This window comes from Cygnus olor, chromosome 5 (genome assembly GCF_009769625.2).
Source record: "Cygnus olor isolate bCygOlo1 chromosome 5, bCygOlo1.pri.v2, whole genome shotgun sequence".
NCBI lineage: Eukaryota > Metazoa > Chordata > Aves > Anseriformes > Anatidae > Cygnus > Cygnus olor.
Window position 1 is genome coordinate 5,335,697 of NC_049173.1, and position 27,173 is coordinate 5,362,869.

Genomic DNA, 27,173 nt, shown 5'->3' on the forward strand with positions numbered 1-27,173 from the left:
TAAATCCAAAGGTAAGGCTTTGAGTCAGCAAATCTGTAACCGTTGCAGCAGCTCATCTTCAGGTTATGAGGTTCTGACCTGCTAGACCTGACGAAGGAGGTAGGGCAGGACTTGTTCCCTTAAATGATAAACTGTTGAGAATTTTTTCTCATAATAACCTAGCTTGCCTTTGTAGACATTCCCAGCCTTCACTGTAGGTATCTGTCCAGGCACTCATGAAATACTGATTTTGTCTTCGCAGTTTTTTTGAGAAGAGTACTGGCAGCAACCTGGTACCGAGGAGGAAAGAACAGCTACAGCCCTTTGCTAATACACCATAATAAATACATGCATAATGAAAAACATGTTACTAAAATGCGTGCAAGACACTGAAACAGAGTGACTCTTTCAGTGTTGTGGATCATTCTCAAGCCACAAACCCAGTTGACAAAGGCTTACGGGATACCATTTTCTGAATAACATCATTTAAGGTGTTTGTCAGGTAACGCTGCCTCACCAAGGAAGCAAAGGGAAGTCAAAGTTCAGCAAAGCAAAGTAACCTTTTAAGAAAATTTTCACTGTTGCTCTGTGTGCACCACCCCAATGGCTTAGTTACATTGATGCACTTTATTTCCAAGCTAAAATATATTTGTATCATCATCCTTGGGTCCAGATACCTGGATTGAAAGACCTAGAAGCACTGCAACATCCACTAAAGGAACCGTGGTCAGTATAAGCATACTGTTCCTGCTGCAGTCAGAGTTTTTATCCAGGCAGGATCATTTCAGGGTAGCAGCTATCAACAAAACGTTCAATCAGCGACACTTTAATCCCCTGTTTGCTTAGAGAGCATTGGGGAGGGCGAGGCAGGGAGAACTGGTGCCTGACTAGATTTTAAGAATGCATGTTTTCCCTGGATAACAGGGAGTTAAGGTGGCTTTAAAACTGGAGTCCAAGGAAACTGGGGAACCTGAAAGTAATTTATTAACTAAGTCTCTCTAATACTTGCCTAACCTTTAGTACAATAAATCTGTCTTAACAAATATTTACACATCTTCCTACCCCCAAAACCTGAAACACGAGGGAAAAATATATGTATTTTTTTAATCCTCCTCACTTCAGCCTCAAGGAAATTTGCCCAAAAGATACGAACATCCTCCAGTCCCATCACTTTTACTCGGAAGAGTGATTTAAGAGTTTGTGTTCTCTTTCCACACTAAAATGGGAGGAGAAAATGGAATAATTTCAATTATGTTACCGTACGTCTTTTTGTTAGACATTTAAAGGAAAGCCTTATCTATTTAATATGGATACATTGCTTCTAAGGGCCGTAGCATTTATCATCTAAGTATAGCAAACAATCTGGATGTTATTAGTCTGTTATTCCTTTGAAAAAAACCTGGACTTTTCCAGTCTTGCTGCCTTATTTGGGCTATTTTTCAGCCTTTACCATTTTAGAATTAGCTGTTAGCCATCTCCAAGGTAACAAGGCATGGGCTACGTAGGAAAAAGCAGTGATGTGGATACTACAAAACACGTCAGTGAGAATATACGAGCATATTTGTTTCCTCCACCTTTGAAAGGCATACAAACTGATCTCTGTGGAGAGCTGGAGCAGCTTTAAACAGCAGCAAGCAGAGCAGTGTCCAGTGGAAGGGGCAGGTGTACTGTGCTGCAGTCAGTGCCCAGTAATCCACAGCCTGGACAGCTGAGAGTTATAGTAGTAAAGAAAAAAAATACAAAAAAAAAGGCAGGAAATCATGTTTTCAAACTGCTGATGGAATTCAAAACCTACAGACAAGCCAACAACAACAACAAAGCACGCAGGCAGGCCTCCTGCCATTTCTGTTCCTTGCTGTTGCCTATAGAAGAGCTATTTCACGTCAGCTGTCAGGTTCTGTGTCAGTCTTCATTGCTTGATATCTCAACGTATATACTAATTCTGACATTCATTTCCATTTGTCACTGTGTTTTATTACTTAAAACTAAAGCAAAACGTCCTGATAGCTAGCAAGCACATTACAGTGGTTACTGATGAAAGTGCACTCTATTTTTTCTCAACTGTGTACTCCAGAATGCAGCTATTTGGTAACGAAACAGGAATGAGCTGTCATTCCACTGTACTAACAGTCTGACTAGAGAATCTCAGCTATCAGGAGCCTTTCAACAGAGCACAGTTTTTTTCCCCAAACCAAAACCACATCATCAGAACAGCCTTCACAAACTCCTCTGTACTCATCCAGCAGCAAAAGAGGCACCATCCTGTGCTTATCTTGTACTTCAGTTGCGTGAATGCCACCGGAGAGGAGCAACCTGCCAGCAAGCTCAGTGCTCGGAGTGCACCACACCTGCATCAGGCCACGAAGCCAGTTTTACAGGACCCCCGGGGTTCCCAGAGGGAAATGAGGAGAGCGCAGAAGCTGCCTTGGGCACAGGTGCTGCTAACAACACACTCATGTTGCTTGTCAAGGAATGAGCTGGTGAAACATGAGGCAAACATAACCTAGGGATAAGCTGGCAAAGCATCCCTGCCTACCTGAGCTCATTAGTTGCAGCAGCTGACTGCCATTTGCAACAACCCTCGGCTCCATGCTCTAATAATCACCAGCCAGCGCTCCAGGAGACTCCGAATGATCACAGGGCTCTGAGAGGGTGGCTGGTAATGAAACAACTGAGTTCTTCCTGAGTTAAGAGACATAACGCATCCACAAATACCTCCCTGCTGAAACAAAGTTATCAATCTGGTTATCTATCAGCAGCTTCAAGCAGCAACGAACAAACGAGACTCCGTGAGAGAGGATGAGGAATAAGGCTGCAAACAAAACCCGGCTCTCAAGCAGTGTCCTAAAAAGTATCTTTGGAAAGAACATACACACAATCATATGGGTTCATTCATTTTACTTGAATTAAATAAAAAAAGTGCATTTCCATATTACACTTTTATTTTGCCTCTGAATCAGTCCTAACAGAAGAAATGCAACTTTCCCAACCCCCCCAAATTTAAACATACCAGTCTGCAGGCCCTGAAAGAGGTTGTATTAGTATTATGCCGTTGTAGAGTGAAAAGGACCTCTGAAGCAGGCTCCATTGCCAGCCAACACTTGCTAACTTCATGTGTAACCCTTCATGGTTTCCACTTTCCAACCAGCATCTAGAACTCTCTTCGGAGTTGCTGGACATGCAACTTGACAGTAGAAAATCCAAAATGTGTTCCTGCCCAACGAACACTGGCACTGCTTACAAAGTCTGAACAGAGGGCTCTTGTCTAACGAGGCTGGCCAAGCAGTCCTGCTTTAGCTGCCAGAGCTTCGTTCTGCTGAATATGATACTCCTGGAATCTCATGGAGATCCTCTGTGTCATTTTTAAATACTTCTGTAGGCAGTGGTCTGAGCAAGTCATCTGAAGGAAAAGGAAAAGAGAAGGCTTCAAACAGTAAGTCAAACACCTCCCCAAACAGGACCCAGAATACAATCATCTACAGGGACGTAAGGTTCGGTGACTGCATCTCATGCCTGTGTTTAGTCTCAAGCTGAGGACCGAACTGGTCACAGTCTCTCTGTGCAGTAGAAAACAGTAAGTTTAGCTTTCAAGGAATGCCTGAAACATCTTTTAATACTCATTCTTAATAAAACATCTTAGATCTAGGAGATATTACCATTTCATCCTTGGACCACTCTTGTGAAACTTAAGTATATAAAACATTTTATTCTGCAGTAAATACTAAACCTATTTTTCTGTTGTTGTTTTCCCTTTTTCTGAATTTGGTTTTACAAACACCTATTTTTGACAGCCAAATATGGTGCAGTGTGTTAGCTCAGTTTAACCTTTTTTTTTGACCTTGTTCCTTTTAGCTTTATCATTCTTCTTGTACCTGGTCGGTTAACCTTCACAGAAGCAGCCAGAAACCCTCTGAAGCTCTGTCAGCCAGCTAGCTGGACAGGGACAGGAATAACAAAGCCTATTCCACTGGTACTGTTATTTATTTTTTCCCCTTTCTTTAACTGTAGAGAAAAAGCTATGAAATCTATTCCTGAGCTCCAGTTCTACCAATCAGATATTCTGTGTCATGGCTGCAAACCTTGCTATCACTGTCAAAGTCAACAAACTCAGATAAAAAGGAAAGACGACCTCTTTGCACGCTTACTAGAAAACCAGAAATGGCTTTGATTCTGCTCAGTATAAAGGGATGTGAAAAGCAGAGGGGCTGGAAGTGAACGAGACAAAGAACCAGCAACTAAACACCCTCTCAGGTCCACTCTTCTCTCTCTGCCTGACCTGGCACCAGTTACAGCAAAACCTGCTAAGCAGCAGTTAAGTCTGACTGGGAAACAAACGCTGCTGAATTCTGGAACTACTCCAAGCCACATCTTCCCGAGGGCGTGGTATTTGTGATACGGTGCCTGGGGAAGTCTGGACTTGCACTGGAGACTGCTGTAAGGAAAGAGGTCAGCAGCTGCTTTAACAAATGCAGAATCTCAAAGGAAATTCATGGAGGTATTTGTCTTAACTATTTAATAAGAAACTACAACTTGAAATAGGAAATTAGGATTAGATCAGGCCAGTGACCCATCTAGACCAGCCTTCTGTTTCCAGCAAGGGCCACAGCCAGATGCTTAGCAAGAAAATCCATAACAGATAAGTATGGAACAAGCTCCCCTTCCGAACGTTTCTTCCTAGCCTCCACTCTTAAACAGACGGCTCTTGTACAGCCAAACACGGCTCCTTTGCAGATCATAGAAGGGGGAGCGAAAAACAGATGATCAGAAGCTAAGAATATTTTTTTTTGGATGAGCTAAACAACCTTTACAATTAATTCCTCTCCAATGAGCATTCTCCGGTTTTGAATCCAGGTCTTTAACAAAAGACGATTCGAACTCTTATTTTTCAAAGAAATCTTTAACTCTTTAGCAAAAAAAGAGAACTCCAATCTTCTAGTAGAAATCAAATGCCATCCCCCCCCCAAAAAAGAGGTTGTGCCCCTAACACTTCTGTCACATCTTGTACAATTCAAAGCAATTCCACGTGAGCTGGTAAAAGACAGTGACAAGACCTTACTCAGAATTACTCTGACTACCTGTAATCAAGAAAAATTCCACTAAAGCAGACACTGAGATCAGGGTAACAAGAAATGTGTCTTGGAAAGCCAGGAGGGCTTCGCTTAGTGCGGCAAAACAAAAGCTGAAAGGAGACATGATTTTTTGCCTGCACCGAGGGGCAGCCGTTAAACTGATTATTAGACTTGTAACCAACTTAATTAGGAAATGCTGGAACAGCCTCCCATCAGGAGAGAAAAGGTAAAAAACCACACAACTCATCTTATCCAGAGCCTAATCTTTTTTGCAGGTGACTCTATGACGGAGCTCCCTGCAATGCAGAGAACTGGACTAAGCAGCCGGAGTTCTGAAGGCCTGTGTTTCTTCGACTCTACAACGCAGCAAACGCGGGTAGGATTCTGCCTGTGGGGAAACGGGTGCAGACTGCAGAGGCATGCAACTTCCACGCCCCTAAAGCTATCATCCATCGGCACAAGAACTTCCTCTGATAGCTCAGAGGGTAAAATACACTGAACTACGTGAAGCAGCCACTGCTCACAGTGAGACCAGGAAGGTTGCCTCTCTGTACATACACTGAAGAGAAGACAAGGACAAAACATAAAGAAGCCCTGGTTCATTATTTGTGTGTAGCTGATGATGCAACACATGGAAAGCACTTGGCTTTTTCTTTGTTTGTTTTGGCTTTTTTTTTTTTTTTTTTTTTACAGCAGACCGTTAGGGTGCAAAGAAATATTGTTATCACCTTTGGACGTGTTTACAGAAGCAAAGCTACAGACAAACTATTTCCTTTCCTTCCACTAGCACGCTTCCTTTCTCACTTGGAAGCTGCACGCCACAACACCTACACTCCTCCAAAGACTTCTAGCTTGCTTTTTAGCTAGTTGAAAGATCAAAACCTTCTAAATTACTTTTGAAATTTGAACATTAAACAGCAACTCTACCAAAAGGTAATTAAAAACATAGGAAACATTTACATACCTCTTCTGGTTTAACCTCTCTGCTAGTGAAATCCTTTACACAGTCTAGGAAGCAGTTTTCTGTAATTTTATTGTACGTTCCCAGGAACTCCTTGAACTACAAATAAAAATTGAACACATAATGAGTGTTTAAAAAAAAAATCTACATCAATTTTTCTTGCACACAGCTTCATGAGCCATCCGGTGACATTAAGATTTAAATGACAAGTCACTAGAAGATCTTACTGTCAGCCATTAGATTCGGCACAAAAAATGCTGTTAGCGCTCAAATAAATCAGATGTTACACAGTGTCAGTGGTCAGACGTTTAAACGTTGGTTGTTACAGAACAAATCTCATCTCAGAAGACAACTGAAAGAACCTTGTCTCCTTCTCCAGGCCCTGTGACTTTTACTCTGTGTGACAAAGCAACACAAGATCTTCAAAGCCACTGCTCGTGAATACAGCATCTTACCTGCTTGATCTGATCAGATTCAGATATTTGTCCAGCCATATTCTACTGCCTGCGATTCAGTCACCTGTTCTGAAGACAAAAGTTGAGTTTGACACGAAAAGCACACATCCTGACTGCAGCATCTTAAAACAGAATGGAATTTTATACGTTCCCAAAATGTATTTACACGCAACGTTGGTAGCAAACTTTCAAGCCATCCACTTGAAGGAAAGTTATCTCCTTGAGACATATTCAAGTTAAAAGAACATCCAAGATAATTCCAGATACTAAATCTTCACAGATTCACCTCGAACTGCTGTCCTTTAAACACTTTTAAAGCATTTCAAACAGTTAAAGTGACGATGCAGGGAAGAGAAAAAATCATAAATGTTTTCAAACACAAAGTAAAAGTGGAGTGGGGGAGAAGCAAGCAATAACATTATCTAGCCTTGTAATTTCAGTGACTTTAGATGTCATTTGTGAAAACTGTAAGGAAAAGTATAAAACTGTAACAACTCTGAGTAGGTTGGCATGGATCAGAGAAGCAGACACTGCTTCTGTGCAGCTGCATTCTCACCAAACCCTTTAACCAGAGCAAACGTGCCAGTCTTTTATACAGCAAGTTAAACGCAGGAAATCATAAAGGAATGAGAACAGCCTTAAATGAAAACTAACGAATAAAAATGGAAGAGTGAGCAGCCAGGGATGCAAGAATTTAAGCAAGCATCCTTACGGAAGGCTCACATTCCTAATTCAACACCGTAAACAAGTTAAGGCTTGAAAGTGAACCTCCAGGCTTCCTAGAATAGTGAAACCTAGTCTTCGTTTTCCTTACTTTACAAATTATCCAAGACCTGTCACAGATGATAATGAAAGTTAATATTACACCTTGAAGAGAACAAGCTCCTTCAATTTTATTCGCATTAACCAGCGGAAGAAAAATTAGTACCAAAGTGTAATTTGTGAAAAAAGTTCATCTAGCCCCGTAGCAAGGGCAACTTGTGATTATTCTTGCATTTTGCTTTGTCAAATTTTGAGCTAGACGTCCATGTTTTAGAAAGCTTAAACTATTCCAGTCCCTCAGCAGGGGCAAGGAAGAGGGTAAGCAAGCCTTCTGAACAAGCACAAAAAGACAAAACTTCTACAAGAGAAAGAAAACCAAGCAACTAAACAGCACTATGGAGCTCTTGCAAGCATGCAGTCTCCCTCCCCCTCCCAGTAGCAGAATAATTATGATGTTTGCCTGTTAAAATTCCACTTTATCACTACATAGGAAGTACGTGGTGATAGAAGTCAGGGACTGAAGATAAGGAACGCACATGAATTTTGGATTTAAGATACCTGTCCCCATGACCAAGAATTACCATGGGTAGATAAACTACACAGGCTATTCTTTTAAAAAGAACCTGCAAAATAAAGTTACTGAGAAGAAACAAAGCTTTACTTGGGTTAATGTAACCTCTAACTTATTTTAAGAGAAGAGGACGTGATTGTCACCTGGGACAACTAGTGAAAATGGATGGCATCTCCACTCTCTCATTTCTCAGTCTGTTACAAGAAAAAAAAATAAACAGAGACAATTCTGGCAAGTCACTTTAAGGAGATTATTAAACAGGCAACTAAAACACACTGAGAACAGAGAAGACTTTTGTCCTCTCCCAAGCACAATGAGCGAAAAGCTTCAGCTCCTGTCAGTGCCGTTTTCTCACACTGCGTATTGCTTCACTGTTTGTTTATAACAAACCTGATCTTTTGTTCTTCTGTCACTGCTTTGGCAAGCTTAAAGTTCCACCAAGCTGTCACACTTGGGAAACAACTCTGATTTGAAGCAGCCCAATGGCACTATCTGATTGTAAATGTCTGAAGCACTAGTCCCTCTACAGGTATTTTACACTTTCTACACCGCAGACAGTGAAATTATATGGCTGTAGTGCACTTCTTCAGCATAGCTACAAATTACAGGCAGTTCCCTTAACATCTAAAAATGTGCTACCTGCGTATTTCCAGAAATGTGCAGATCTGGTTTATTCTTAAAGGACGTTAAATGCATCATTCCAAGTTCTCCCGTTGTTTGTTCCTTTCCCCTCCAGCCTGTGAAACACCAAAAAAGCCATCCCAGAGCCCAGTGAAGGACTGGCACCTTAACTAACATTGCACCCAGCTTCGTACCTAGCTGCTCAAACAGCTCCAGCACGCCTCAGGTTTAAGCCCACGTAGCCTGCGTTACTTTCCTCTGGGATAAATGCAATTTCAAAATTCAGCATTGCACTTTTCAACACCTCACACCAAAGGAAGCAGACAGCTCTGAAGGACAGTGGGTGATGGTGTGAGAGGGCCTCACGGTCTGTGTGTTCTGGGTCACGGGGAAAGCAGCAATAGCTGGGGGGTCTCCCTTCTCAAAGGGCCCTGCTGCTCCTCCAGACATGTTTTTACGTACAAGAGAGATGTACTTTGAAAATAAGACTCTCTGAGCCAGATTAACAACTAAGGAGAACTTGGGGTTCAGCCTATTTAAACCTATTCTCCATGAAAGCCAAATCCCAGCTCCCCACCCTGCTTTAGAACCTGGAAAGCACTCCTAATATTTCCTTCTGCTGCTGCCATGGAGACTTGAAATCACCAGGTAGTCACAGTTTCTCTTTAAAAAGGTAAAGGTACTTTATTAAACAAAAGCAGCAGTTAGGATAAGGATTGCTAGCTAGTGTGGGTCAATCATCTACCAGGAGCCAGAAATACAGATATCAGAGCTCTCCTAAAATTGCATACATGTGGGAGCACGATTTCCTCAGCTGTACCTGCAGACTTTTAGAAGCAGAGGGTTCACGAACACAACTCCTAAGCGATAATAACCAAAAGCTGCATTCCAATTATCATTACTGTACAGCTGAAGAGCCTGCCTCCGTTTAACAGCCAGGCATTCCTACACACGAGACGCACGCTGCAAACTCCATTGAGGAACTTGTTTTTTTTTTTCCGCCCCCCACTGATGTAATGAATATTTGTGCCAGTTACCTAATCTTGAGTCAACAGTAGCCTTCCCATGGAAACTAAACAAGCCCAGCGTTTTGATTTTTATTTTTTTTTCCCCTCAACCTTTTTGCTGGGAGCTGAGCACTACTGGGAAAGGTTGGATGTGGTGCTTAGGGTCACAGTTTAGAGGGTGACATTGGCAGCACGGAGACGGTTGGACGAGATGATCCCGGAGAGCTTTTCCAACCTTAATGGTTCTGGGATTTTACTGAGGGCGAGATCCAAAGACAACGTGAGCGCGGGGCGGGCACCGCACCCACGAGGCTCTAATTTTATTTTTATTCTGCTCTCTTCCCGCTCTAAGCACACAACACCACGGAGGCGCCTCAGCACGCGTATAAACGGGACAAAACGGAATAAAACCCCACAGACAGCGGCGGAGCCCCCACAGGGACCCCATCCCCATTCCCCCCCCCCACGTCCCCTCACCTCAGCGCTCCCCCCTCCCCCCCCCCCGCCGCCCGCGCGCGCACTCACCCGCCCGCCACGAGCCGGCCACGCGGGGAGGGGAGGGACAGCCGCGGGATCCGCCGATTCGCCACCAGGCGCGGCGAATCAGCGAGCGCAGCCCCGCCGCCAGCTTTACCTTCCCGGCCCCGAGCGCCGTGCAGCGCCTTAATGTGTCCTCCTCCCGGAAGCGGGGCGCCATTACGGGCAGCACCGGGCGCTGTTGCCATGGTGACCGGGTGCGGGCTGCGGCCTAGGCCCGGCCGTGCCCTGGGGCCCGCGGGTTGTGCCCGAACCCGCTTTTAGCCTTTATTCGTAGGCGTAAAGCGCCGAGAGCCGCGCTGCGGGAGCCTCATGGACGGGGAAAGCGACTCCAGCGTCAGCCAGGGCTCCTCGGGCAGCCTCACGGCCGGCGACGTGCTCGTCCGCTCCACCAGCGTCCACCGGGAGCGGCCCCTGGGGGCCGGCGGCCGCCCTAAAGCAGTGACGGTTGCTGTGAAGAAGCTTCGCGGAGCGGCTTCTGCCGGCCCCGCGGCCCGCGCGGCTTTGGGGAGAGGCGGAACGCCGGCTGCTGCCCCGGCCTCGCTGCCCGGCAGGGCTCCGTGCGGCCGGCCTGCTGGTGCCGTGGCCGGCAGCGCCGCACGAGGTACGGCTGTGGTAGGGGCGCTGAGTTAGCTTTATGATAGAATAATACTGCATTGGTTCCAGTTATATGGCTCTTTATAACTTAAGAAGTCATTTCGTCTTCTAATCCTGTCGACATCAGCATATAGAGGTTGGACTAAGTGATCTTGGAGGTCTCCTCCAACCTAAATGGTTCTGTGATTTCTGCAGCACTTTTTCAAAGGTGGTGTTTGTTTTCTCAAACTTTTGTAACTATGACTGTGCTTCCCCTGTGGAAGGGGACGCCTGCAGGGTCAGAGCTCCATGAACTGAGCTCCAGTCCTGACCCTGCATTCAGAGTCTGTAGAGATGAAGCGATCTAATCAGAAAAATCATGACCGTAATCAGACCATTACATTTCCCCAATGCCTTTGTCAGGAAAGGTGATGGCAGCATCAGAGGGTAAAACAGTGTGTGTGTGCAGGGACCTAAAGAGGAAACTTAACCCAGCTCAACAACTTAACCCAATTCAACCCTGCCACCTTGGCACAAACCACATATACTGATCAAGTGTCTGTACCAATGAGTCTTGTGTAGATGAGGTAAACAAAACGAAAAAATGAATTACGTCCTCTTCTGTAACTTTTTAAAACTATTCGTGGTAGTATTAATTAAAGCATTCAAATTTCTTTTTTTTTTTTTTTTAATGAAATCATCTTTTTACCTTTTCTTTGTTACAAATTTTACAGTTAAAATGTCACATTCCCAGCATATAAGAAGCTGTAGCGCTGTACCTTGTACTCCTCAAATTCAAAACTGACGTATACGGTGCTGCTGTGTCTAGCCAGCTAGACTATTCTTTTTGTTTCTTTTTTTTTTTTTTAAGTCAATTACAGTCTTTAGAGTTCAGAAAGGATTTTTTTGTTGTTGTTGGGTTTTTGTTTGTTTGTTTGTTTTTTTAGGCTTTGGGGGATAAGGGCTCAAGCAGCTCCACCAGATGTTAGTTTCGTAGTGCTAGGAAGACAGACTAGTCTGACATTAGTAAAACGTGTACTGTACTCAGTGTCATTCTGTAAGATGTTGACGTATAAGTATTACTGTCTCTCTAAACAAGTAATTTTCTGTGTTCCTATGATCCTTAGACTTGATTTTTCACTAGACATTGTTGATTTTTCAGATACTCTGTTTCTTCAATGAGTTTTTAATGTACTGTAGAACAAGCCTATAATTCAGTTTCACAGAGTCTGTTAACATTTGTAAGTTTCAGGTTGATGACTGTGGTCATTTGTGTTAGGAAAGTCATTATATTTGGGTATTCAACGATACAGAGAAAAGATTGAGATTTGAGTTAGGGGACAATGAGAATGCATTCAAAATTATTGTAACTACAGTAAAATTGCTTTTATTTTAGGAGTCCAGAGTGCTAAAGGACACCCAGAACATCTTCCTTCAGTAGAAACTTCTGCAGAGCCCCTCTTGGTGTCACAAAGGGTAAGAAAAGTTACTGTTGCTTCCTGCAATCTTGGAGTAAGAGAACAGTGTTTTTCTCAAAAAGTTGTACCTTCTGTAAAAGCTTAGCAGATCTTCATGCTAAAGTATTTGGAGGAGATTTATTTACTGCGCTGCTACCTGGGTTAATACCCAGGTATGGTTTTAAATGTTAGTGCAATTCCTCCTTTGAAAATGCTGTTGCACATTGCACAATATTTGTTATAAAAACCTGAAGCTTCTTGTTTTGTTGTTTTGTTTTTTTTTTTGTTTTCCTCTTAGTATCATAGGTATTGAAATGGACATCAGTTTATATGGAACTCTCTGATACTTTTAATTATAAGATTTTAATTTTTTTTGATTCATTTATTGTATCTCCCATACAATGGAGACTTGTCTACAGGGCTTCCATTCAGTAGTGAGCATGCCTGAGGATAAAATCAGTCTGCACTGTGAAAAGCTTGCAGCAAGGTCACTGCATGGCTCAGTAGACTTAGTAAGCTGAAAAAAAGTTCTCAAAAGGATGGTGCAGTACTGTTTTACAATGCAACACCATCAAACACAGTCAAGTAAGAGACTTTCACCTTTCTAACTTGGCTTTATGACTCCTCAGAGACTCTGATTATTGATGGTTTCCACTTCAAGGAAATTCATCTCTGTCCCTTCGGTTCCACAGTCAGTGGCACGTGAGATTAGTTCTGTGAGCATGGCTAATCCCAAATTGTTTGAGATTAGGTACATCAAGTACAAAGCCTGAACATATGTAATTTCACTACCACTTCTTTGGCTATAAATGAGGAAAATACCTTTTTTTTTTTTTTTTAAATCCACACTCAGAATACATACTTTTAATTGTGTTTGTACTTTTTGTTCCTAAAATGTCATGTGAATTCTTGACTACAAAGTCCACATGGCTCTATGGTAGAGGTAAGCCTTAACGTACCTTGTTCCATGACCAGGTGTTACTGTACTGTGGGATTGCTTATACTTACGTATTCAGCAATTCCATCTGCTTGTAAAATTTTGGCTACTGTTACCACAGGCTTTGACGTGTGCTTTTCTGCTCTTCTTGCTTTGAAGGATTATCTTAAAGAAGCTGCAGTACAAGAAAATTGTTCAGCGCTACCGGAAGATAACAGAAGCCCTAAAGGTAAGACAAGTTGCTGTACTGCGACAGCCCTTTTTTCATAAGAAGATTGATTAGAGGGAAAAGAAGCTTTAATTTTATCTTGGATATTCTTCAATATAGAAAATTTTGAGTGCAGATATTCAGAGGTGTCTTTGCTATAAATGAAGGTAATTGTAATTTACATTTTTAAATGTTGCAACCACAAATGCATGTTTTCTGCAAGCAACCTACACTATAAAGAGTGTATTTTTAACTGTCTAGGAAGTCCCATTGTCGATGCCTTTCCCTTGGATAAGGGAAAGTTCCCTTTGGTTTCTTGGATATCTTTGTCTGGGTAGAGAAAAGGAACAGAAATCATGACCTCTGTTTAAGGCCAAGAAGCAGTATTTTAGTTTCCTCTTCTATGACTTACAGAGGTAGCAGCTGGCTGGCTTATCAGCACGTGTTCTAGCTGGCTAATTAGCAGTAATGAAACAATGAACCTGCTGCAGCTTGGGTTTTTACCTCTGCTCAACAAACAGTAGATACAGGAGAGACTGCAAACTTTTTAGCATGATTAATAGCTATTAAAATATTTTGTTGTTATTCATGATGACTGTGGGAAAATACTTGTTCACAGTTCTAAAATACTGTTTTAATTACGTTTATTTCAAGTTGAAATTTGCAGGGTTTTACCGAATGGGTAGTCTAAGCTCAAGCTACCATTTATATAGCAATCTCTTTCACATTTTACAGAGTTAAGGTAATGTAATTGTCTTTTCCAGAGCATACCAAAATGGGTTTTAGTGATAACGACATTTGATACCACGTAAAATTGTGTTATGTGAAGCTTACTGCCTACCTGTTATTTCAATAACACTTTGTGTCTACTTCTACACTAGGTGCTTTGTGTCAGTTAACCTAACAAAATGGTTTTTGTCCTTCCACACAGATGATGTTTTTATTTCTCAATATGCTACTGGCCAGAAGGAGGCTTTGAGAGCAGTATTAAAGCAAAAGTAAGTCCGTGTTGTTGTGCTGTTCTATTTTTGTGCATACGGTACATAACTTCCTCAGTTTCTGCCAAAATGTATAGCTGATAAGGAAAGAGTATTTTTTTCTCTGTTAGTATTTTTCTGTCTATAAAGGTGTTTTCAGTTTATTTTATCATTCAGAGGTCACTGAAATATCTTGTTTATTTTGCGTATCTTTGTAATGTCTTTAAACTACTTGAATTAATGTTTTCATGATACAAGAGCCAGGCAAGATTTGTTTCGACAGAAAAGCCATCTAGTGCCAAACTCACACAGGATGTTTTTATAGACGTATAAGAATATATGCTGTTTATCCGTAGGCTGGAAATCTTCAAAAATTATTTAGGAAGACTACGCGAAGTACGACCTGTAAACACATCCTTCATTGTGGTTGCAGTCATCACGTGGAAGTGCTTTCTATGCTATAAACCGTAACATAACCTCAAGAAATTTCTTGTGCCATACTAAAACATCAGAATATGTGTTTTTTCTTGGACATCAAGGAGAAGGAAATGAAGGAGAAATGCTTATATGTTTAGTCATTCCAGGGCTAAATGTGGGAAACCTTTTGCTTGGAGGGCATTTTGATGCTTTCTCATTGCTTTCAGTGCTTTTTATAGGAACTTGTTTATTTTTACAGAACTCAGAATACTCCTGTATTTAAGGAGGTGAAGGTACAGCTCTTGGGAAATGCTTCCACTGAAAGAAAGGAAACTGTTACTCAAGACACCAGGCCAACACACAGGGAAGCTGATTCTGCAACAACCATCGCAGCAGCAACTGCTGCTGCCATTGCTACCACAGCTCCACTTCTCAAAGTAAGTAGCTTGCAGTAATATTAGTTCTTTGCCCACTTTAAAATAATAGATCTTCTAAGGAAGCTTGAAGCGATTGGTGGTAGAACCAAAGGGAACTGAATGTCTTGAATGTTTTCTGTGCTAGTGATTTCAGACTTACCGTTACAGCAGAGAGAGCTAACTTGGATTTGACTAAGTGAGATTTGGCTGCTTATGGACGGAGACCATTTAATTTATCCTTTAGAAGAATTTCATAGTATGGCTAATCCACCAGACATTAAGGCCAACTGGTATTTTTTTGTGTATGTCTTTTGGGAAGCAAATCCATCCATGATGATAAGAAGAGTGTTTTGCTGTCTTCACGCTTGCACATCTTTTACAGTAAGTTTTTTTTTACTTATTTTTTTTCCTTAGGTTCAAAATGATTTGGAAGCAAAAGTTAACTCGGTTTCAGCATTACTTCATAAACTACAGGAGACCGACAGACAACTGCAGCGTGTTGCTGAACGGCAAACAAATATGAAGACTCAGTATGAGAATCCCCAGTGTCATGAAAGAGTTGCTGAGCTTGAAAAACAAATGAATACTTTAATGCAGCAGCGGATTCAGCATTTGGAAAAGTTACAGGAGCAACAAATGAATATTCAGGTATCTATGTAAAATGGCAGAAGCTCTTGCTTATTTCTTCTGTATCTCAGTGTTAATATTATAACCATTTGTTTTTAAAATTTGATTTAGATTTTGATTTGATTTATTTCTGGTTCTGGAAAATCTGAAATCCACCTGTTGCAGATTGCTGTTGCCTCTCCCTGCGCCTCCCACCCCCAGTAATTCTTCTGTCTGCAAAAAGTTAATGCAAAAATTGTGGGAATGAGAACATTTTCCTAAGAAGTTGGTTAGACCTTTGCTAATTGAGGGAATTTTCGTTTAGTAACTAGCTGGTCACACTAAAAATCTAAGGAAAATTAGTTTGTTTATTTGGACAGTCTTGCATGCTTCTTTGAAAGGAAGAATAATGTGCAAGCATGTTTGTGTTCTGAGACTGTTGTAAATGCTTTTTTTTTCTTCTAAGTATCATGTCAAAATCTGATTAATACGATTACATGACAAGTGTTCCTGTTTCAAGTTTTATTGAGAAACTAATGCACGTATAAGAAATTCATTATAATTCTTCTCTTTTAGTCTCATCTCATTAGCTCTGCAGTCAACGTAGGTGGCTTACAGCAAATTCGCCTGCCATCTTCCAGTCTCATGACAAAACAGCCTGAGAAGGCAGAACAGCAATTGCTTACTAACAATGATATGTCTTCATGTCAGAAGAATTTATTTTCTAGCAGAGGTCCACCTGTCCCAGGTGAAGACAAATTCTTAATATCTTAATTTCAGTGTTTGTTCTGCATTGATTTTGTTTCAATTAATATTGGATTACGCACTGCAGTAGCAGTGAGTAGTAAACATTTCTGCTGTATAATTGGTTTTATGACATAATATACTGTATATCATAAAACACTTATTCTGAAAATGTTCCAGTTTAAAGTGAGAGTTTGGTACTTTCTGACTGTGTAGTCTGCACCAATTTGATTTCATTTGTGAGGCCTAGATTTACACAATATTTTTACTGACAAACTGTGTGGAAGCTTGTATTGAGCTAGCTCATAGTATTAGTTGGTGTTTTTTTGTTGTTTTTTGCTTGTTTTGATCCTTTTATAATAGTACTTGGAAATATGACATTTTCTTCCTGTTTACTTTTTTATCTAGTTCTGTAATATTTCGCATTCCTGTGAAAATTTCTTAATGTTGGCATGCATTTTTTTCTCCAAATTTGTTTTCATATTAAGAGAATTCTTAACATATTTAAATAACTATATATATTTTTCCTCCTTCTGAAGCCTATTCAAGTCAATTCCAGAGTAGTGGAATTCATACACAAAAATCTCCTCTAAAGACACCAGTTCCTCGGAGTTATGTTCCGGAACCTGTATCAAAAAATGTGAAAATCTCAAGGAAAGAAAACCCTATAACAGAAAAGGAAAATGTTCCCAAATCCACACATGAAGGTATGGTGAGTAAGTTACTCCTGTCTTCCACTAGCATGAGCAGTATGGTCTGGGATTTATTCTGTGTGTTCCTCCCTCTTCTGAGGTGTTGGGTTGCTAGCGCGTGGATACTTACACTCAGAATATTGGAAAAGTGCGTTTGGGAAAGGTTCATGTTGGAAATGTCAGCTACTTGTAACCAACTAAAGATTTAATGACAGTACTGTGCTATCCTATAGCTTTAGAATTTGTCACTGAAATATATTGTGACTTGAGAAGTTAAAGACAATAACTACTTGTTGTCAGGTTTAAAGAAGATGATACAAAATAATGTAAAATGGGAAAGCTACTCAATAACTTTGTTATCACGGCTGAATTTACTTTTTTCACACAAATGCATCCACAGGGTCTCTGGGTTACAGCAATTAAAATAGTATGTGCAAAGCAAAATGAGTCATTTTCTTTTACTACTTGAGATCAATTTAATGGTGTGAAACTTGGTTTTGAACATTTCATCAAAAAGTAAAGCACCTTTTTTAGTTGGTGTTTAGGAGAATTGCTTGAGGATCTAAGACAGAAGAAGACCATTTAAAAGATCCAGGCATTGTACTTGTATCATCACGGACAAAATGCCGGTTTGTGTCTTCATCAGATTTTTCTTAGATTGCTGCTTCTGTCTCTCTTTTTTTCAATGCTGTCACTTTGTTCTCTGGGCCAAGAATAAATGAAGCCAGGTGAAGGAAGAAGAACAAATCTGTGACCCTATGGACAAAATGTTCCTCTGTGACTCAGTTAATTGCTTGTCATGGTTTCATTCATCTGTTTTTTGACGCTGCTAATATAAAGCAGTCACAGTAAGATAGATCAGTGTGAATGTTTTTATGTGACTTGTCGTATCTAAAGTAAGCATTTATTTAAAAAAAAAAAAAAAAGGCAACATTATTTTTACTGTCCTTGTTGGGTGTTACAGAATAATGCAATATTTGGAAAGGAAAAGAAGGCCACAAAGTTGATCAAAGGGCTGGAGCACCTCTCCTGCCAAGGCTGAGGGAGTTGGGTTGTTCGATTTGCAGAAGAGAAGGGAAGACCTTAGAGTGTCCTTCCAGTAACTGAAGGGGACCTACAGGAAAGCTGGGGAGGGACTCTGTCAGGGCGTGTAGTGATAGGACAAGGTGTAATGGTTTTAAACTAAAAAAGGGGAGATTTAGTTTAGATATAAGGAAGATGTTCTTTACTATGAAAGTGATGAGAGAGTGGAACAGGCTGCCTCGAGAAGTTGTGACTGCCCCGTCCGTGGAAGTGCTCAAGGCTGGGTTGACTGGAGCTTTGAACAACCTGATCTAGTGGAAAGTGTTCCTGCCCATGGTGGGGCTGGAATTAGATGATGTTTAAGGTCCTTTCCAATCCAAACTATTCTGTGATTCTATGAAAATAAAGTATTATATGTATTGAACAAACTTAACAGTACACGTAACTGTTTCTTCTGTTCTACTGTAGGTGGAGGGAGACTTCTTGAGCATATTCTGAATCCTCAAGAAACTCTGGTGAGACAAAGGGATTCTTCTGAGAAGGCAACGTTAAACAATAATCAAACGAGCTGGCATTCCAGGATAGACAGGTAAATAAATGCAACAACCCTAAATTGAGGAAGATTGTTTTTTGTTAATTTTAATGAGATTGATGGTGTAATTGAATCACTGGAGTGGTTCTTGAGTCTGATAAAGCTGTGCTTGAAGTAAAACACTGGAGCCCAACTATTTCTGTGGTGCTTTTGCATTTCTGTCATGCTGAAGGCAGATGTAGGCTAGTTGGTGGGTCAGGTTGTAACGCCATTTTCAGAGGTGAGTGGGTATCACTCGGAGTGCTTTTCTGCCTTCTGAACATATTTCTTCTATCCCAGTGGCTTGGGCAGTAGTGTCAGGAAGCCAGCTATGCAGGCACTGTGTTAAAATGGAATTCTCTTGTCAGTGAGACTCTAAGCTGTCTACTGATGGGAGCTATATAAGAACATTTTGTTGGGAAGGAGCAGCATCAGTTTCTAAGGTTTAGAATAGGTCAAAGAAATTTTCTTAGCTATCTAGTCTGAAACACGTTTTTCCCCAGGCAATAATTGGATGTCGTAATTTCAGTAATATAATGAAAAATGCCTAAAGATGTACTGTCTTATGATAGTAGGAACAAAAGTATGATTTTTTTCAAATGGACAGGTTTTCAAAGTTAAAATGCTGCTCTGCTAGATCTGAATTTTAAATGTAGTTTCACTGTTCAAAATGCAAGCATACAGCTCAAGGTATTAAGCAATAAACAGAGATCTCAGTAACCTGTCTGTAACCTCAGATAAAAAAGCAAATTCTGTTTTGCATAAAAAGTATGATAAGTGCATGCGCAGTGTCAGTCAGCTACTTTTTTGGGCCATGTGAGGAGCCATGAAACTTGCAGTAACAAGTATTTCTCCCATCAGGCCTACTGCTTTGCATGTAGACTCATGCCCTGCTTTTGAAAGGCCCTTCCAAAATTGCAGTTCAATTGAGAAAACGGTGAAAAAAGCAGATGATTTACTTGAAGATCTTGGCCAGTTAAGAAAACAAATGCACAACATTGTACAGGTAAAGTACATAGTGTTAGAATGTCCCAGAGTTTGAATGAGGGGAATAAAAAAATGCTGAGAAAAACTTACAAGACTGACATTTGTTCACAATGGCATGAAATAGTGTGAGGTTGTTTTTTTGTTTTTGTTTTTTTTTAATGTGGAAGGGATTTGAGCCTGGGTAATGGTGTTGCAATGGGTGTGCAATAGCTTAGAATGTAGAGAATCTTACTTCCATTCTGCCATATATAAGACAGTGAAAAATAAAAAATATTTATTCATTTTATTGGAAGGTATTTGGATATTTTCAGTGCTTGTTTTCTGCTGGCTCTCTTCCCGTGACGTTAGAGCTACAGAGCTGATGTAATAGTTCCATTAGGGAAAGCTCAATGCACTCGTGCACTTTAGCACTAGGGATGATTTAAGCTAATTTCTTTCTCATTTTGCCATTTCTTTATGTAAAGTGTTGCTGTATATTCAGAAAACATAGCTTAATCTCATTGTATCTTACAGTATAGTTGATAACCCAATTTCACAGATTTTTGTAACGTGTTAGTGGATAGCATTTTTAACTTTTCTTATTAGTAAGAGAGCCTATGTCACGTGCCCCTTTTACATCACAAATATTTGCATACCACTATTGCTAAAAACTTACATTGAATAACACCCTAGGATGGACAACAGAACAGGGTGAGACAGGAGGAGCAAAGGTGGGTAAGAAATTGCAGAAGTAAATGGTTTCAAATTTTTTCTTTATTGAAGAAGGAAAAAGTCACTAGGAAGACAAAGATGACTTCAACAAATGTGGGGTTGAGTCAACTAGGTACTTAGCTGATGACTTCTTATCATTGCTTGAGTTCTGTAGAGGTAGAGAATAAATGCTTGGGATGAATGCCCACTAGCTTACCATGAGCAAATGGAAGGTCTGAGGTAACTGAGATAGGTGGAGATGGAACAGAAGGTGGTGCTCTAACCCAAAAGAAGTGTTCTGTGAGGTGTAGGTATTCACAAGAAATTCATTGTGCCCATTGAAATTGATCGGATATCCACTCTAGATTTTACCCTGACAGCTCTGTCTTTTATATACATTTCAAGATCTCTTCTGTCTTTTTAGGAAGCAGATTTATGGAAATCAGACATGAATGATCTTATTAAGGTATACTTTGAATTTATTTTTTTTAAGAGTATAGTACTGAAACTGTTTTGAATATGCTTGCAATGAGATAACACTATGGTAACTATTGCATATCTATCTTTTTTTTTTTTTTGAAAAAAAGTTGCTTACACGTACAGATTACATTACTCAAAATAAGATGTAACTTGTTCATTGTCTTGTCTTATTCAGTCTTAATGAACTGTCTTGAGGGAATGATGCAGAAGTCAGAAAGTTTCCTCCTCGAACAGGCATGGTGTGGAATGCTAATATAATTGCCATTTCATTCTCTGGGTCTAACTGGCAAGTCTACATCATTTTAATTTGAACGTGTATCTGTATTTCTTAGGTGAAATTCATAAGAGTACATAAGTAAAAAGCTGATAGTTGCTTCATTGTTTCTTATGAAAATGAAAAGACAGCAAAACGGAGAGGGGATCATGGCGAATGTTGAGATGTGGTGCTTTGCTGTTAAAACTCACATATTTTGCCTGGTGTTTCTTGGGACAGTGTTGCCAAATGAGTGCATATATTTAGTGGACTTTGGTTTTTACTATGTTTTTAATTATACTTTACTGTTACATGGACAGATTTGCATGTAGTACCTCTTGCATATACCCAAGTGCCATTTTTTCACATGCTTACTAGCTTTACGTTGTTTCTCTAAGTTGGTACATTATAGATTAGCATCTGAGTCCTTTTAGTTCTTGTCCTTCTTGACTTTTAAGTGTATGTGCAGTCTACTGAAAGTTCTTGAGTAATTGAAGCTGCTGATAGTACATGTGGACAGTCTCTCATCTGCTGGGACTTGAACAGAAATTCTGATCAGGGTGTAGCAAGCTGAATTAAAAGCTCTGATTAAAAGGTAGTGGTTCTGTTTCAATTTCAGTCAAAAAACCCTGCCATTGCATCTGATCTTCCTGAACATCATCAGCTCGTTAAACCGTCCATCCTTCAAAATGTTAAAGCACCAAAATCTCTGCTGAGGGAAGCTAAAAGGATTTTGAGAGGAGTTCAAAGCAGTAAAAAAGTTCTTGAAGAAAATTTGGAAGCCATTATTCGTGCAAAAGACGGGGATGCCATGTATACGTTTATTAATGCCTTGACAACGAACAGGTTAGACCCTATTATTCAGTGCTTTGTGTGTCTATTCATTCCATGTGCTCACCTTTCATTACCTCTCTTACAAATTTTTGAATTCCATATATTGAAGAACTAGTGCAGTTCCCTGGGGGGAAAAAAAAAGTATTTATCGATTGACTCTTCTTAGAAGTCATGATGTGATACTCTTGAACTTGAAATGTTTTTTGAACCTTGTGACGTGAATTGAATTTTTTTGATAGGTACCTGTTACTTCTTTGGATGTTCTGTGCTCCAGAACTTGAAGCTGAATTCTCAGACTAACACCTGGACCAACTGTTCAGCTATCGGTAGCAGGGACTAAAAAACTCACTTAGCTTTTTGTAGACAAATTTGCAGTAATAGGAAGACAAAAGAGTAATGTCATCATTCAGAGCTGAAGAGGCTTCGTAAGCCTGTAAATGTTAAAGAATTAGTCGTCATGCAGCAGATCTTTTGGTTTTTGAACTTTTGCTTGTCAATTGGTAGTCAATTGTGTTAAATACACCTACTTCAATCAATTATAGTTTTCCAACTGAAATATTGAGAAAGGTAACTCTTCATGTAAAGATCTTTCAGACGTGATACCTGCTATAATTGTCTTTTAGAGGAAGTGATAATCTTTGTCATCTGCTTTTTATCTTTTGAGTAGGAATGTTTTTGTAGTCCTGTTTTACCAAGTTCTGATCGAAATAGGCACTGACACGTGGATGCCACTTGTTCAGAGATCTTTGTAATAATGTTAGCACGTATCAACAGGACAGTTTTTGTAGGTGGCATTACGTAAGAACAGATTTAGGTTTAGGAAGCTCAGGTAAAGTATGCTCAGTGTCTTTTGGAGACTGTAGACATGCATAATCGTACTTTCTCTGTGTTCTGGTTTTTTGTTTCTGTCATGTTCCATAGAAAAGGCCGCTACATTCCCAGGAATGGATCAATGCAATTTAAGAAGCACTGTCCTAAAATATTTCCTTCTTTTATTTCAGAGATATATCGGAGGAGATTCGTATCAGAAAGACTGTGGATGAGTGGATTAAGGCAATCAGTGCAGAAATCCAGGTATGGCTGGGGAAAAAATGAGTTCAGGTTCCTTGCATTATGCTTTTTCATCTCACATTGCTCTTTCATGTTGACAATTAAGCATGATTCATTCACAACTCAAAAACATGAGAAAACTGCTTATTATTACTAGCATGTAGTTTGCTATAACATAATATTTGCCTCTATTCTAAGACATTCATTGCTTAATGAAAATCAGTTGGTCACAGTTGCTCGCTAACATAAAAAAAACACCAGCCATTTCTTAGATCTTCAAAGTTATCCACAAATTCTTCTGATAGCCTTGAAGATAAAATCTCCTTTTGCTATGTTTGTTTTATCTTTAGGCTGAAATGGTAAGAAATGATATGGAGCAAGTGAAATATGATCAAAAGGTCCCATGGATCAGGAGAGCCCCTAACATGAAGGCTATGAAGACCAATAAAGAAAGTAAATCAAAACCTCAGAAAATTCAAGGATGCTCAACAAAGAAGCTTTTATCTGTAGCTAAGCCGTTGCAGAAGCAAGCAGAAGATAAGATGAGCAAACAGAGTTCTAGAACTTACTTTTCTTCTGAAAGTTTGCAGGGGAAGGAAAAAAGGGCAGATGTGAGTTCCCGAGTAATTGTTTTCTTTTTGGTAATGACTGCTTTGCTTTAGATTGTAGGATTTGTGTGAAAAAAAAGTGTTTATTTGTGTGACTAGTAATTTTAAATGAAAATGATGGTCCTGTCCGGTGTTTTTTCTTGTCAGAATTGTCTTTGCATAACAATGTAGAATTCATTGTTATGTTACAAATTTGGATTATCCAGAACCTGCTATTGCATCTGGCTGTTCGTGTTCTGTATGCAGAAGTTTTAATGTGTGCATGCAATGTCTTCTTGCAAAGCTTCTTACTTTTGTTTTAATCCGTAGGCTTTTTGTAACACTACTGTTGTTTTCAAATTTTCATACGTTAAGAACTGTAAACTTTTTTTTTGTGTGTGTGTGTGATAGGGACCTGTTGGTGGAAGTGCAGTGGTACAAAATGAAGAGTATCTCAGCAAAGTTTATGGAAAACCGGTTTACCAAGGCCATCGTAGCACACTTAAAAAAGCACCATATCTGAGATTCAACTCTCCCTCTCCCAAATCTAAAATTCAAAGACCTAAAGTGATAGAGTGTGTTAGAGGTAAGTGATTCCCAAATGTGAACAATGTGTTCCTTCCCATTTTTTTCTATTAGGAATTCCATGTATTCCTTGTGTTTACCTGCTTGTTCCTTGTGTTTCCCTGCTCTTCAATTTAATGCTTAAGTAATTGCAGGAGGGTTGTAAGATACTCCTTTCAAAACTAAACAATAACAGCAGGTCTTCAGATTTGTTTGCCTTGTACCTCACTTATTTTGGATTGTCCAGTTCATACTTACACTACCATTAAGTTTAGAAATATGTTTATTATTGCACAAGTCTTAAACTGAATTGCTGAAAGTAATTGAAAGTAATTACAAGAGTGCCTGGAAGTTGAGTGTGTTGAAAGACTAACCCAGCTTTTGATAAAGGCTAGTGAGGGATGTGTATTCCTTATGTAAAGTTTATCCAGTCATGTCATTTAATTGACTTAACTTATTCAGAGTTAAGAAAACTTCTGAGATTTGGAAAATTAAAGAAGCCTGATACTGCTTTTCCCACCTCTAATATGTGAATTGAGAAATGAAAATTGAAATTTATTGGAATGAAGATGACATCTATTAACCTGAAAATATTGAAAGACGTTAATCAGAAGCATTGGTTCAGTTCACTAAATAGCAATAACCCTTCTTTTGTTACTCAAGTCAGATTTAAATGCAGAGTATAACTTTTTTTGTACTAACTTGTTATTTAATTGATGAAGGTTATTAGTTGATAATGAATTTTATTCATTAGTTATGTACAAAGTGTTAAGATCAGAAGATTCTAATTTTCAAACCTATTAGGAATGTTAAAAGAAATGAAATCGTATCTGGCACAGGTAAGTGTAGATAAACTTTATCTTGAGTTAGTAGAATTGAATGCGTACTCTAGTAAAATTCATCTGTTCATTAAAAATAGTCTTTATTTTGGTTTTTAAAATTAATGTTTTTAAGAATACTAGTTTTCTTTATTGAAAGTTGTTTTACACACTGTTAGGAGGTAAAAAAAAAAAAAAAAAAACCTTGCAAGATACCAACAGAACAGTGAGGACTAGAAAATCTAAGCAAAGAAAGCAATAGCAGAGTAGAGTGCAGAAGGAAAACAAATTCAGTGTTTGCCTAGGTATTTATGTTGGAGGTATGGAAAGTGTAGGATTGTATCTCAAGTGGATGTTCGGAATATGAGTTCCTATTTTTCTTTGTTTCAGAGGCCTTTTGCTCTGAATCTTCTCACAGTTGATATCTTTATGGAATTTTCTCAGTATTTTTTGTTGAGTCTTTCACAAATCATTAACAGTTTGAAATTGTACATCTTAGATTTGTCTGTTTTAATGGGATCTGTTTTATTTTCCAGTTATCTTTTCAAAACGTACTGTTTCTTAATATGGGTGATTAAGATTAATCTATAATAGATCCATCAGAAAAACTAATGTGTAGGATTAAGGGGAGACTTAGAGGTCATTACTACTGTTACTGTTAATGACTAGAATGCTTGTTACGAAGGATGACGCTTAATCAAAGAATTTTCTGTAGTGGTTGTACTGTTATTTTCATTATGACTGAAGCAATGGAGGGTGACTGCTCTTCTTCTCTATATCTGTGCAGAAAAGAGTGTAGTCAAGATACTAGTTTCCTTAACTGAAAGTTGTTAGGAGGTAAAAAAGATTGCAATCCTAACACATTGTTAGGAGGTAAAGAAGATTGCAAGATACCAACAAAACAGTGAGGACTAGAAAATCTCAGCAAAGAAAACAACAGTGGAGTGCAGAAGGAAAAAAAACGACAACAAACAAGGACTTTTAGTTTCTTCTCCCCGCATCAGAGAGCGAGCAAATTACATGATAAAGGATCATCATCAAGGGAAATATTGTATTAAGTTTAAGCGGCAGTTAAAGTGATGGTGGGCACAATCAAGATTATAGGGTGAGCATCAGTGGAAAAAGTGCGGTATTTGTTAGCTTTCCTATTCACTTCTTGTTCTTGTGCTGATGGCACTCATGCAGGAAAAATACACTTGATGCAGTCTTAACTGTCACTTCTTTTTAAAAATAGTGTTTTCATTATAACTGTCAAAATATTATATTCTGTATGAAATAAGACATTAATATGACAGAGGCAGCCACTTAACGAGACCATGTTTTTAGGCCATAAAAATGTATGGTATAAAACATTGAATTTATGTCCTTGGAGACTAGCACTGCTATTATTTTTTTCAGTTATGGTGTACATCCGTAGTGTCAAATCCTCAGAATAGTACAAGAATCTATTGTTAAGCATAGTGTAGTCGTTAGGTGATTTCCTGGCACTTTTCTTATGACTGCTCTATAACTCAGTTGTGATCCATGAGGAAAAAGTGTTATTGGTAGGAAGTATTTGCAGTTCTCAAAACTCCCTTGAAAACGTGTTGTGTAGTCTTGGTAATGATCAAAAAGACTTCTTAAAACAGAATTTATTTTTAACTGGTGCAAACTTGGTATATGAAAACAACCTGCCTTGTTTTTAGAAATGACAGGGTGCTCATTTGAAGGATCAGTATGATATATCACTCTTTTTGACTCTACTGGCAGTGCTGCACAGCTGTAATTTAGTTTATTCTGTACATAATTTTTTGAATGAAATGTGTGTTAGTAAGCACTTAGGAACCTCATAGTTAATGCTACACTACAGAGACCCCAAAGATTTGGACTGAGAACAGACACTCCTTTAAAAATATTGAATCAGCAGCTCTACTTTTGCTGAGTCCTGAATGACGTTTTTCATCTTGATTTATAGGGTTCTTGTCTTTTAGAGGTCACAACCTTTCCAGGGAGCGCAATTTTATCCTTTCAGAAACAATACCTTGTGAAGAGACAGGACAAGTGTGTTGGGTGTTGTCCCCACATCCCTGCCCACACCCCCACATAAATCCAATTATCCTAAGAATTAGTTCATTTGATCTTTTGACACTAAGGATGTTCTACTGCTGGCATGTTTAATTTGGTAGTGGCGATGAAATTTAAAGGTGCAAATTGCATGCAGTTGTAATAAGCTGCTCCTGTGCTTTAGCTTGTTTTCTGTTGGAGGCAAATAGTAAATGAAAGAGAAAACTAGGTACTGGATCCATGTTGAATTTAATCTTCCAGGTCTCCTGAATGTGGCAAAT

At 39.4% G+C, this 27,173-nt stretch overlaps 2 protein-coding genes and 1 long non-coding RNA gene across 11 annotated transcripts in view; 2 read left to right on the forward strand and 1 right to left on the reverse strand.

Moving 5' to 3' along the window:
- Nucleotides 1–2,862: 2,862 nt before the first annotated feature.
- On the reverse strand, nucleotides 2,863–10,090 carry TIMM9 (translocase of inner mitochondrial membrane 9). 2 transcript variants are annotated; one of them, XM_040560124.1, is made up of 4 exons: nucleotides 9,951–10,090; nucleotides 6,465–6,533; nucleotides 6,013–6,108; nucleotides 2,863–3,379 (listed from the first exon to the last, which is right to left on the reverse strand). In XM_040560124.1, exons 2-4 carry the CDS (start codon nucleotides 6,501–6,503, stop codon nucleotides 3,245–3,247), a joined length of 270 nt encoding a protein of 89 aa, XP_040416058.1. In that variant the 5' UTR covers nucleotides 6,504–6,533; nucleotides 9,951–10,090; the 3' UTR covers nucleotides 2,863–3,244. The 2 variants fall into 2 exon arrangements, with proteins under 2 accessions (XP_040416058.1, XP_040416059.1); XM_040560125.1 differs by having other exon boundaries at nucleotides 6,465–6,528; nucleotides 9,951–10,039.
- LOC121071644 lies at nucleotides 3,387–6,478 on the forward strand. The gene is made up of 3 exons (XR_005820728.1): nucleotides 3,387–4,474; nucleotides 5,324–5,424; nucleotides 6,389–6,478. It is a non-coding gene; the product is annotated as an uncharacterized LOC121071644 (long non-coding RNA).
- Nucleotides 10,091–10,108: 18 nt separating the features above from the next.
- Nucleotides 10,109–27,173, forward strand: part of KIAA0586 (KIAA0586 ortholog) — a 67,878-nt gene continuing 50,813 nt past the window's right edge. For 7 of the 8 annotated variants that reach the window (XR_005820727.1, XM_040560113.1, XM_040560114.1 and 4 more), the window contains exons 1-15: nucleotides 10,109–10,566; nucleotides 11,935–12,014; nucleotides 13,092–13,161; nucleotides 14,072–14,138; nucleotides 14,794–14,971; nucleotides 15,365–15,598; nucleotides 16,133–16,304; nucleotides 16,840–17,007; nucleotides 18,484–18,604; nucleotides 19,448–19,592; nucleotides 20,688–20,729; nucleotides 21,616–21,842; nucleotides 22,832–22,904; nucleotides 23,231–23,491; nucleotides 23,879–24,053. Coding sequence is in view for 7 of the 8 variants with exons in the window: in XM_040560113.1 (XP_040416047.1) it covers nucleotides 10,275–10,566; nucleotides 11,935–12,014; nucleotides 13,092–13,161; nucleotides 14,072–14,138; nucleotides 14,794–14,971; nucleotides 15,365–15,598; nucleotides 16,133–16,304; nucleotides 16,840–17,007; nucleotides 18,484–18,604; nucleotides 19,448–19,592; nucleotides 20,688–20,729; nucleotides 21,616–21,842; nucleotides 22,832–22,904; nucleotides 23,231–23,491; nucleotides 23,879–24,053 (2,305 nt within the window). In the remaining variant the exon portion in view is untranslated. Of the gene's footprint in view, nucleotides 10,567–11,934; nucleotides 12,015–13,091; nucleotides 13,162–14,071; nucleotides 14,143–14,793; nucleotides 14,972–15,364; nucleotides 15,599–16,132; nucleotides 16,305–16,839; nucleotides 17,008–18,483; nucleotides 18,605–19,447; nucleotides 19,593–20,687; nucleotides 20,730–21,615; nucleotides 21,843–22,831; nucleotides 22,905–23,230; nucleotides 23,492–23,878; nucleotides 24,054–27,173 lie in introns of those variants that run through there. The other variant, XM_040560120.1, reaches the window with a different exon arrangement.